Genomic DNA, 13,365 nt, shown 5'->3' with positions numbered 1-13,365 from the left:
ATGTCTCCTTCACTGCGTTGCAAACTTCTGACTGAAATTATAATACCCTCTGCAAGGGTATAAAAAAATGTTTACTGAAATAAAAAGCAATAAGCTACTTAATCAGTAGAACTGAAGTAGTTTAAGGATTACTGACAAGATTCGTTTCATCATATTAGACATGGTACAAATTGGTTGAATGTACAAATTGAGACATCTCTTCCGAGTATAATTTACACGCAAAGCAAAGGTGTTTTTAAATAATATGTGCAAAATTGGAATATTCCTACTCGTGGGTCTAATCTTTTTCCCAAAGTTACATTGCTACATTGAGAAAATCGATTGCACTATTAATGGAACTCAGGAAAACTGCCCCACAGCCTGTCCAGAAACTTGTCAATCGAAAGGCAAAGAAAACTGCCTTTTGATATGCGGGGGTCCTTGTGTTTGCAAGCCAGGATATATCATCAATCGGAAGATTCCTGCCTGCGTTCTGCGCTCTGATTGTCCAAAAAATGTTAAACAAGGCGCAAAAGGTCGCAGAATTTATAATTTTAATTGCTTTAGTGGGCCAAATACATGTAGTCAATTACAATGGTAAAAACAACGTAGTAAATCCAAATATTTTGACTACTTTCGGAGCAGTTTTAATATCTGAACATTTTATATAAGTTCAAAACGTATTTAATTTAAATAAAATTAGAACTTTTTATATTGAATCATTGAATTTAATATGCATTGTATTTAAAACTATGATTTTATAATAAATTTCAATGTTATAAACAAAATGTTGAGTTTACTAGACAGGTATTAGTTTTTCCAATTCAATTTTTTTATTAGTGTAGGAAAATATAAGCTAAGGGGCTATGATATAATTTCAGTTATCATAGTTTTCCTTAATGCCGAAACAGTGGAAATAAATTAAGACTATTATTTGTTTTAGCTCTATTAAAATATTAATCGTTTAATCATAATATTGTATAAATATATATTTTAAAATATAATTTAGTTCCATGTCAATTTTTGGTAAGCAAAAAATGCTTTTATTTAAGTATTATTATCTTCAATATTTTGTGTGTTTACAATTTATATATATTTAAAGACCAATATTATTTATTTTGTATCATTACAATAGTATCTGCCCTACATTAAATTTTTGAACTGATGGTTATCAGTACACGTGCGCGGTACATTTGTTGCTTTCAATGATGGAGCAACAACCACAAACTATTTGGTATTTTCCGATTTGCGCCGTAGTGTAAAACTAAAATCCCTCGAATTATGCAACAAAAAATTAATTAAACACATTTTTGTTTTGTCCCCCGATCCCTGAGAATGAACATGAGCCGCAAAAAACCACGTTGCGCGAAAATCGCTGCGGTTTCTATCCAAATTTAGTATATATCCGTACAACTACGGTAAAACTGCTATAACACGATTTTCATCTGTACACAGATAATGAACAGTAATAAAATATAAAATATAAACTTAGAATATAAATTCAAGATTACATATATATATATATATTTATAGATGACGGGAGTTTGTAAATTTCAATTTTGGGCACTAATTCAGAAGATTTCAAAACACAAAATTTAATGTAAGGATAATGGATATTCTTTATACCTCTTAATATGAACTTTAATGTGCCGGGCGGTAGTTTCGGTTATGTATGCTCTACTGTAACGACAGTAAAATTATTGTTATGCAAAGCCTGGAAAAAGGGCAATGAAAAAGTGACCACAAACGGAATAAAAGGTTCAAGGGACAGGGGCCTCGTTTCAAAGGCCGGATTGGGTTAGCCAGGGGGTAACGAGGGCTCTTTGCGGCTACTTGACTTAATACCTGCAATAATTATTATAACGATGCAGGGAAAGGGACCTAGAGGGCAATGGAGGGGGAAACGGCGAAGAGAGCAAATCTTTTTATGCAATAAAAATATATATAGCAGCAGGAAAACAAAGTTTGAAACGAGCCCATAAAAATGACCAGGATAAGCACTTGGACTTTGCATCGAGCGATTTATTTTTTATTTATTTTTATTCATTTGCTTTTTTTCGTTGTTTGCTTACACAATTGAATTTATTGCGGAAAGGTTGTGAGGTTGCAGAGGCTTTCTCGTTTGCTATTTTTTTTAACACTTAGTGAGTTTGGAACGATATTCTAATCTCCACATATATAATAAAATTAATAATTCATGTTTTATTTAACTGAACATTTATAAAATATTTTTTTGTTTAACTTCCTCGAAGTTTGAATTTTTCCAGCTTTCAGTTGTAAATTTCTTTCTTATTCGTAGCATATTTTTCTTAACGTTTTATTTAAGCTTATACCAATAATTCAATAACTTAAATATCGTAAAAGTTAATTTACTTTCCCTATTTATATGCGATTTTTTATGGAATGCGATTAAGGGAATCCCTTGGCCAGCGCGACCTTATTTATTTGAAAATGCCATTTGAATATGGTGTGCCCGGAGCGATTTTTCTCCCATTTTTTACGTTCTCAGTGCTCACGCCTTTCATTAAATTCAATTTAAAAAAGAAAATTTTTAGTGCCCTGCCATAAAAATAACAGCCAACAACCGAAAAGGAGCCCGAGGCAAGAGCCAAAAAAAAGGATCTACGGATGACGACAACGTATCGCGAAGGTCATCAATTACAGGAGGTCCACCGAACCCCGCCTCTTTATGCCCCCTCCCCTCAACCCACCCACCAACAACAACAACGAGCAGTTGCAAATAACTTGGCTGAAGCCTCACATTATCCGGCCATAAGCACAAGTAGGAAGCTGGTCCTTCAGTCTGGATCCTTTTATTATTCCATTTTATACCCTTGCAAAAGGTATTCCCAACTTTTGACCTTGGGGCAGTTAAAAGGACTCATAAAATAGTCAAAGATTTGTTATATGCTTAAATATGAAATAAATCGTTTCAATATGTTAAAAAGCAATTGGGTCTTTCCTTACCTCTTAAACATTTCTTTTTTCTAAATCCAATTCTATTAGTGATTCATCAATGTTTTTAATAATTGTTATCTTAAATAAAACTTAAAACCTCAAGCTGTTAGGCTTAATAATTATTTTTATCGATTTGTACTACTTCTAGTATGATATAAAATTAAAATTTTTCCAAAGAGACCAAAAAGGGTATATAATTTTCGGCTGTTTAAATCCATATGTTTTTCCAATTTTTGTTGGCTCGCCGAGAGGAAAAACAAAAATCCTCTGCAGATATTTCAAAAGCCATTGACACCCTTTTGGCGAGGCGTGGCCACTGTGGGGTTAAGGCAATGCCTCGGCTTGGAGGCCTGCCTTTGAAAAACTGAATGACCAAATAAATCATATCAAAGTGTCATATAAAAATCGTAATCAGATTTTGAAGCACACACACAGACAGTCTGTGCGAAAGGGAAGGGGAATGGCGGACAGAGACAAGAAATATGCTGCCAGGCTTCGCATACTCACACTCGTACGTTTTCCGTAAGCCAACTCCATTAAAAGTGCTTATAAATAAGGTGCTTGAAAGGCAAGTGCACACACACTCGCACACACACACACACTCGCCGAGAGGGACACTCACACAATGGATATAGGTCTGGGGTCCATAGCCAACAAACGCTGCACCCAATTCTGATATATCCCCAAAAATGGTAACCGAGACGGGAGATGGCAGCCTGACTGATTTTCAGCTCACTCAGATCACGAATGAATTGGAAAACGAACAAAGTTGAGCTTGATTTTTTTTCCAATAATCTCAAATAAAATATATATTTATATAATATAATATTCCCTAGGTTTGATATATTTTTATGTTTTAAGGGACGTTATTTTACAATGACAAATATTTATGATCTGATTTAATATTTTTTTCGTAATAGTTATTGTATTTAAAAAACTTTACAATGCTCCACAAAATAAATAAGTATAATACTTTTTCTTCTTTTTTATCACTTTTAAAAGTTTATTTAATGAATGCGATTATTTTTAAGTTTAATTTTACTTCTTAAAATTTGTATGCCCGTGTCATCTCCAATGGTAACCCCAAATGGGTATCTTGCAACGTAACATAACCCATTGGTCGCCTCTGTCGCACAAAAGTTTTTGGGTGTGTAAATTGCAAAAGACTATTTGACAAACGTCGGTCAAAAGCACAGGACATGACTGAGGGCCAGGACAACGGGGGCAGGGGATCAAAGGCGATGACCGTAAGGACAACCTGCTCGGGATTTTGGTTTAGCACTCTGCAGGACCCTCTCTGTGCGCAGAGGGTTAGCCTGCAGTTAATAAAAAATAATGTGCTTCAATGCGGTTTATTCAATTTTATGGTTCGGACTTTTCAAAAAGCCAAGCACACACATAAACACTCACTCAACCGTCAACGCACACACACACACACTTACAGACAATGACGCTCATCATTTCTCTTGCACAGAAAAAAAATGTATTTTTAATCTGTCATCATTAAACCAATTGACCATACTTTGTGGTATAATTAAATCTATTAAATATGATCCATTTATTTTAAGCGTTTCTTATTTCAGTACTTTTAAAACAGTTTTTCTTAGTCAGCTAAGAAATTTTTAAAGTATGTTAGTATTAAAACATTATTTAGTTGTATGTGATTCTTCACAACTTTTCAATATTGTTTTCTTAAGTTCAAATAAAGTTTCTGTGTACAGCCTCCACTTTTCTTTCACTTCTTTTCGGCATCTTTGGTTATATTAAAAAGAAAATCGCATTTTTGGCTGGGCGTGACTGTTTTCCCCTCCCCCAAAGTTCGTACTTGTAGTGGGCGAATCATATAAAACACACATAGATACTCACACGCACACACACTACACAATAATAATGCGACGATGGACGTTGCCGCCCTTTTCTTTTTTGAATATTTATGAGTTTGCTTTTCAAATTATAGATGCAGAGTGGGTGAAAGTTGGGAGGTGAGAGGTTTATAGTAAGGGATACGGCAATTTGCCCCGTGTAAGTGTGTGAGTAAGTTCGTGGGTGTATATGTAAAATGTGCGAATAGCTTGAGGGAATATCACTTTTCCAGCTATTTATCAAAATGAGTTCCGCGTCTATTTTATTTCCGGCTTTATTGAAATGTAAACGAGGATAACCAATAAAGAAAATTGTTTATCGATATTCAGAGTTGTGTTTATGTATATTTCTACTATGTTTCTTCGTTTAAATGTAAGTATTTAATTGATATGGCTTTAGAATATTGTTATAATAAAAAAGGACCACTATAAGACCTTAAAAAGAGGCTGTTTATTTTGATTTATACCTTAGCTTTTATTTACAAAATCGAGCAAATCACTTAGCCTTATTAATTTGGGAATACCTTTGACTATAAGTATACAATTTTTTATTTAATAATCAGATAATATAATATAATATATATTTAAAACTTATTAAAGCTTAAAACAATAAAAATGAATTATTTATTGCAAACCTCAATTTAGGCGCCGTACCTTAAATGCTTTAACACTTTGGTATTTCTCTCCCTCATCACAGGACCAAATTTTAATTCCAATCGAACGTCAATAATTGCCTTCAATTACATTTATTTATTTGCACTGGGCACAGCCCTCCGCAGGAAACCACCTTCCACCCCGATCCTTAATTTTATGTACCAGACCAAACCAACCTCATCCTAGATTGGCTTTGGTCATTGGCCATTTCAATTGGGTATCGCTTTGATTCGCATTTCATTTATGCATGATGACTGGACTCAGGGCCAGACCACTGTCATCGTCTACTATTTTATTTTTCTCGCAATTTATTTATTTTATATGTATATGCGCCTGTTTTTTATTTGTACAGTTCCTGCCCACTCCGTTCTGGTTTATTATGATTATCATGTTTTATTCAACAATTGATGCGCAAATTGGCAGTTGTCTGGATCATTTACAACTCTACGCACACGTAAAGGGACGGAGAGGTAGCTTCTATGGCGGGTCAAGTGATGTGGAGTATTGAAAGAGAAATATTGTGTTCCACAAATGAATATTCTCTTGGGTATTAAACATCATAATTGGTACTCAAAATGTTACAACATTTTTTATTTAAACTTTTTATTTAAAGTTTTACACAATGTTTACATACAATCAAATTCTAAGTATTTGCAATACCGTAAAATGATATTTTCACATTGTACATTACAAGTTTGACTTACTTTATGGCATTTAAGCGTGATTTAAAAAAATAAAAGAATCACCTTGAAGGCAACATTTTTGTCTTGCTAAAAATTTTTGAAATCTTTTTCTTAATAATACTTTAAAAAAAGGAAAAAACAAGAATAAAATAGGAATATGATAAATAAATATTATCATAAAAGGTTTAAGGTTTTAAAGAAGACTAAATGGCTCACGTAAGTAAACGATATATATATTTTTTAAATTTTATATAAAAACATTAAACTATCTGCGAATTTTCACAAATACGAAAATCAATTTGAGAACATATCCGATTTATTTTTGCAGCATTTAACGCTGGTTCGGTGGCGTTCGTCAGCTGCGTGGACCAGGGCGTATGATTAATTTGAAATACAAACAAACCGAAATGGCGAGAAAAGAGAATTGTAAACCGCATTCGAGGGGCGGACGGAGGTGGTTGCACAACCGGTCATGGGCGTGGCAGAGCGTAAATTTGTAGAAAATGCTTGATTTCCGCGCACGTAATTAAGTCCATTTGTTACCACCCCCAGCATCCAACCCCATTAAATCGTCCTGTGCAGCCCGCAATTGCATTTGTCGGGAGTGCAAAATGCAAGGGCTCAGGGGTCGGGGGTGCAGTCGAGAGGCGACAATAAACTTATACGAAATTAATTGCGCATGCAGCAGCGACGGTAGGAACTAGGGATGGCATAACTATTCGACATAAATATCGAATTGACCTTGTAATATTACAAATAAATAAAACTATTGAGGAAGAGTGCTATATAATTTTGACTAAATCAATAGTTGCGTTATTTAATGTCACCTTTTACATTTAACTTCTGTGAGAGAATTTCTGGATCATCGCAGTATCGAAATTGGATTTAAATATAATATTAAATTATAAATATATTACATATATTATATATTATAATATTAAATATAATATGAAATATTGTATATAAGCAAATAGGATTTATTTTCTTACATTACCTTACTTCCGCCTTATAATTGTATGAAATTCCTACCAATTGTTAATTATTTACAGAGCTTCTTGTTACATTACAATACGTTAATAAATATAATACATTATCGACATAATATTCACCTCTAGCGAAAAGCGACGGACAGACGGCTGGACATCTGGGATCGACTGTCGTCTGGCATCGTGAAGCGAAGCTCATGCATTAATTAACAGTCAAGTGTCGATGGAGGCTGCCACCGCCCCAAAATAAGCCCATCACGGAAGGTGGAGGTGGGGAGTATCACACTTTCAACTAATTAAATAGCTTTTGATTTTTCCACACCAGATGAAATTTCAATATTAAAGCCGCTAGGCTTGGGCACAGCAGGCAGTCACCGATTCTGGCATATGTTCAATATTTGCATAAATATTTTAATAAAAATTAAAAATGAATGGCCAAGCAGCAGCAAACGGCGGCAGTGGCGCACCATCGGTCCCAGACGAAAAGCGACCAAGGGAAACATTTTTTAATAAAAAACAAGAAAAGAAAACATTGTGGAAGTGCTTTACAAAACGAAAGCTTTAACACCCTGAAAGAGCCAATTCAGAAAAAGCACTATAAAATATGTACAAGCACGTAATTTTTCTTTCTTTTTGTTTTTTAAATAAAAAATGTTATGTTTTTAAGGAAGTTTAAAATGGTCAAAGTAGAACACAGCATATGTATATTGTTCAAATTAATTTTAACAATTTAATACAAATTTTTTGAATTATAAAATTATAAAAAATTAATAAGCTTCTGCAATATACAATTCTTGGGAAACTATATATGTTATTTTTCAACAAATAGAGCATATATAAATAGAAAGCCTTATCAGTTTAACACAAAAATGTATATTTCTTTGTGTTGAAAAAATGGCTAGACTATAACAAAACGTTTTACTTAAAAAATATTTCAAACCTATTTTTTTATTTTTTTTTTAGCGTTTTATGTATGTATCCCTGTATTATCTTTTTTCACCTTTACACATAAGTTAAGCGACCCATTTGCCAAGATATATTTCAGTTGACAAACCGAGGCAGCGACTGCTAACCGCATCGCATTGTAAAAATTTGCGCATCGATTTGCGGCCAGACAGCGGTGTCTCCTGACTCCTGTCCGGAGTCCTTACTGGTCCTGGACCAGGACCAAAACAGGACCAGAAGCGGACAATGGAATGGCAGCGACAATGGCACCTAGCGAAACGGAATCGTCGGAATCGCCGGGTGCCATTATCATGCTCATCATCGCCATCGCAGCACGGTGGGCACAAAAATGCAAATGACAAGACATACGGCTTTTCGGCGCTCTGATTAGCGAGCAATTTAAATGCAATTGGGTCTCGCAACACTGCGACGGGGAAATACGCAAGGTGTCGAGCATTTAAAATTACTTCCCTGGAATTCCACTGCTCCACGGTGCGGATGCGGATGCGAATGCGGATGCGGATGTCGATGCGAATTGCACATTGGCCATGTCTGCAGTTTGTCAAGAGGTCTGCAGGAAAAGCCCCCAAAAAAAAGGGAAAACAAAGCCCCAAAGAAGATGAAAATGAAAAATAAAATCCACAAAATGGAACGGGAGTACAAAATGGGAATGGTAATGTGGGCCTATAGACAAAAGGCCAGCAAAACAGAGAGGTAAGTTTGATGTGTTATAGAAAAAACGAAAAACAAATACTAAAATATATATTCAAAAGTAAAGCACCGTGAAATCAAAAAAAAAAGAATCAATTTAATTTCATTAACATTTTAACACAATATTTTGGTTTTTATAAAAATAATAAAATTTCTTTAGTGTTTTTCGGCTGTGATGTTGAGAAAATATTTGTATTATTTTGTGAACAAAACTTATAAAAAAAATTGTATATTATATGAATGTTTATATACCAACAATATAAAAGACATTTTAAAATATTGTTATATTAAATACTTTTAAAAATGGCTGAGTAAATATTAAAAAAAATCTCGATTTTATGAAGCCACATTTAAAAATGATTTTGAAAACTTTTGGTACATCTAAAATAATTGGACAAGCACCGAACCTGATGAGTAAAACTTTGGTAACAGTAAAATTTTGATGTTGAAACTAAACTGATTATGCAACCTTCGCAACAGCACAGACTTTTGCATAAGTTGGCATCATAATTTGTGTGTGTGCGTGCTTGTGGGCATTTGTGTGTTTTTGTGTGTATGCGGTCTAGTTGATGCCCGGAAAATCCCGACGCGACGCGCCAGTTATTGTTTTGCCACTTCAGTTTCTATTGTTATTGTCAGTTTGGGGAAAATGGGAGAAATCCGAGGGAAAACTGGTGATAGGGGAGGGGGGGGAGGGGGAGTCATGCTGCAGCGGTTGCAGCTGCAGCATTTTGATGGCAACGACTTTACATCCGTGCATTTTTGTTGTCTTTGTTGCTGCAGCTGCAGCGGTGCTTAAACAATTTAATTTTGATTTAAGTGCGAAATTAAATGTCAGGCAATTCCGACATTTTTTCCCCTTACTTGTGCTGCAATGTGGAAAACCTGTGCGTGCTGCAACAATGGCAACAAAACTAATTCTATTGACTTTGCTAATGACGTAATTAAGCGCATTTGGCAAACGTTGCGTATACGCAATGTGCTCCACTTGCCAGCTGCATTGTGCTTTTAATTAAGTCCATTTTAATGATGGCCATGGCCACAAAAGCTTTTCAAGCGGCGATTAAAAAGTGGGCTATAGCCCGAAGAGCTCTTAATTCCGAGGTGATTTTCCAAGTGCGGGGTGGTGTTCGGGAGTGAAATATTTTGACAGATTGCGGGGCAAGTGTAAATTTATGCAAATTACATCAATAAAAACATTTCGCTTTTTTGCGGCCTTTTCGGCCAGGCCTTTATGATTTGGCCAAGATGGCGCAGAGTGGCTGGCTGGATGGCTGGATTGCTGGCTGGCTGACTGGCCGCGTGTAGCTCATTTTCTATTAACAACTGCGTCCATAAAAACGACAATGACAGGAATGAAGGTTTTTGGCTGAATTCCGAAGGCCAGCAGCGAGGGAAAATGGCTAAGCAGCGAAGCCAGCGAAGCGTCCAGGCGGAAAACCAACTACGGGACAGCCTCATTTGCATGTTGCTCAGTCTCAGTACTTCCTCCCCCTCCCTACATCTCCACCTTTTTCTCCCCCATATATCCTGATGAGACCAGCCGTCAGTGTCCGTGCGTCAGGACGTCACAGTCGTCACCATGTGGTTGCGTCTGTGACAGTGGAAATAATTCCGGCGAACGACAAAACAGTGGTTGGAAATGGGAAAACAAATCCCCAGGGTACGGGCAACTTTAGTTGGATATTTCGTTGTTAATGTTGAGTAAATTTAATTCTGAAAACGCAACCCTCCTTTTAGTAAGCATTAACTTACTTTTTTGAAGTGCTTCAGGAAATCTACGAACCTCTATAGAATGTAATTCATTTTTACATCTTAAGGATTTGACATTCTATAAATAGGCACTGCAGAACAATGCTGAAAACTTTTTAGTCAAAAATCATGACATATGTTTCTATGAAATCCTGAAAAGTGTTTAAGTTTATTTCTATTAAATTTTCTTATTTTAGATTTATTTTAATAAATATTGTTGTTATTTTAAATATAAAAAATAAATGAATAAATCATAATAAATACAACAAAAATGTATTTTTTAAAGTATTTATAGTTTTTCAGATACATTGATGTTTTTTTATTTTTTCAAGGATTTATTTATGTAAGAAAATAGTATGGAAATACACCTTTTCTTTGGTTTTATTCTTGTAAAGCATTGTATTGGAAGTTATTTACAAATGTCTAGATTATTACACCACTGTTCCAGCTGCGCCTTTGGCTTCAAGTTTCGCTTTTGAGGCACGTTTTTGTCTTTGGCCCTAATTCAGACTTCGGCGCAGAGGCTAATCAACGCCAGCCAAGTTGGACGGGAATCGTTAGACAGACCATAAACAGAGGGCCGGCGATTTTCCGGAGTTCCTGCGGGTTCCAGGGAGTTTTCTGACGGGTCGGAGGTCAGAGTCGGGGCTTTTCGGATGGGTGGACGATGGGTGCTTGGCTTTTGGGGGCGGCCAAAGAAGACCGCTAAATTTTATTTAATTTTTGTTTAGCCGCGAAAAGTGGCGTATAAAATTTACTTTGGCTTCAAGGATGAGCGATAAAGAAAAGGAGATGAGGAGGACATAAAATAATGGAAATTGCCAAATGTGACAGCCACAAAGCTGAGGGGGGCTTGCACACAACGAGTGCAGATCGTATAATGCTCGTATAAATTTACAAAAAATAAGCGAACATTTTCAACGTTAATGCAGCCGCAAAATAGAATTAGCTTTTTTTCTTTTGCAATTTTTGGTGCTCCGGCTCCGGCTCCGGCTTCGGCTGCTGGTAATCGCCGCCCCCATTTAAGCGGGCAATTTCAAGAGGGCGCACTAAAACCGAACTCCCATATATGAAAGCGAAACCGCAACAGTTGCCCCCGCCTTCTTCTGTTGGCCCGATGCGGCCATTTGGGCTCTTTCAAAATTGGCGTTGCTATGGCCAAAATGGCCAACAATAAAAAAGCCGTTTGCTGCATTCTCATGCACGACCAGCCAGCCATCCAAGAACCAGCAACAACTTGGCGGGTCGAACGGTGGGCGGACTTCGGTGGGTGGCCGGCCACTTACACAAAACTTTGCACCACCGCAAGGAATAAAGCAAAGAAGCAGCGCAAGAAGTCCTCGCAGTGAAACGCATGGAAACAAACGAGCATTGAAATTGAATTTAACAGCAAACAGTTTTAAGAAGCGAAGCGGTTCTTCATTTCCACTTAAGAAAACAAAAGGCATTTGTGGACTGACACTTAATTGATTCAAGGTTTTAAATGATAAATATACCAAACAGATAAGACAAATATACTTTTCGGAAGAGGAAAGGTGCAAATAATATCAAAATATATATTTATTGAAAATATTGTTTATAATATTAATTTACAAGGAAAAAATAAAATTTTTTTGGTGTAAGAAAGCATTGTAAAACTTTTAAAACAACATTTTTTCAAAGACATCATTAAAAAAGAAATCAAAATTAAAATCAAAAAACTAAGAAAAGTATCTTCAGTACATTTCATTTTATAAATATATGGAATTATATTAAAATCGTAAAACTAAGAAGAGTAAAGTAAAGTTAGGTTTTGTTAGGCCAAGTTTTTTCGAGTGACAAACGGCAAATAGCAGATGACGAAGGGTGAGGCAATGGCGCTAGTGGAGAACTTTGTATGCGCTAATGGAGATGGATGTGCAAAAGCCACAGCGCGTATGCGTAATATATCTGTTTTGTATGTATTTGCAGTTAAAACGGAACCAAGAGGGCGGCGATGATAATTTTTCAATATTACAGCAGACGACAATGGCAAATTGAGTTGATCAATTCGCGGTCATAGATATATTACGGGAAATGGCTTCAAAACAAGTTCAGTTTAGGTTAAGGAACTTTAACTTTGTCTGGGATACTAGAGAAAAACTAAAATTGAACTTTGAAAATGAAATTAAAATGTGAAGTAGAAGTAAGAGTAATTTAACTCGATTAATCTTTTTTGAAAATCTAAATCTAAGAATCTAATTATAGTAAGTGCTTAAATAGTTTGAATTTAATATTACTCAAATATCTAATACATAAGTCTGATCGGCTTTCCGCGCATAATCAGCTTTTAACAAAAGCCCCAAGGGCTTCGGATTTTCTCTGGCCAATGCCAACACTCACTCTACCAACAAAATAATCCCCTCCCCGGGCAAAATTTTCGTTGTAACCAATGGACCTCGAATCGAGCATGCCAATTTGTGCAGTGTGCAATGTGGCCTGGCTTTCTATGGGATATCAGGAATAGCGTCATTTGCCACGTCTGCGACTTATCGCCCAAAGAAATGTGCAGCCAAATAGATTTCTACGGAGCAAAGCACGGACGATAGCAACTTATGTTGCGGATAATACAACGGATTTCATTATTTCGGCACTTACGACCAAATAACCACTAAGCAATTTGAACGACCCGAGTCCTATCGACCGAATGGAAAAACAAACCAAGGACAGTTATACACTTTAGAGCTGAACATAACTGGCCATAAATGGAAGAAAACAGCTCGATAAAATGGAAAAACGTGGCAGATTCAAGTTCGAACAACGAGTAAATGAGCTGTCAAAGTTTTTAATGCAGCAGCCGCAACAACAGCGGCAACA

At 35.9% G+C, this 13,365-nt stretch overlaps 1 protein-coding gene across 1 annotated transcript; it reads left to right on the top strand.

Moving 5' to 3' along the window:
• The first annotated feature begins 214 nt into the window (after positions 1–214).
• Positions 215–698, top strand: LOC108136048 (accessory gland protein Acp62F). The gene has a single exon (XM_017256978.1). It carries the CDS (start codon positions 245–247, stop codon positions 578–580), a length of 336 nt encoding a protein of 111 aa, XP_017112467.1. The 5' UTR covers positions 215–244; the 3' UTR covers positions 581–698.
• Positions 699–13,365: the final 12,667 nt, after the last annotated feature.

This window comes from Drosophila elegans, unplaced genomic scaffold, assembly GCF_018152505.1.
Source record: "Drosophila elegans isolate 14027-0461.03 unplaced genomic scaffold, ASM1815250v1 contig_208, whole genome shotgun sequence".
NCBI lineage: Eukaryota > Metazoa > Arthropoda > Insecta > Diptera > Drosophilidae > Drosophila > Drosophila elegans.
This window is presented reverse-complemented; position numbering and strand designations above follow the sequence as displayed.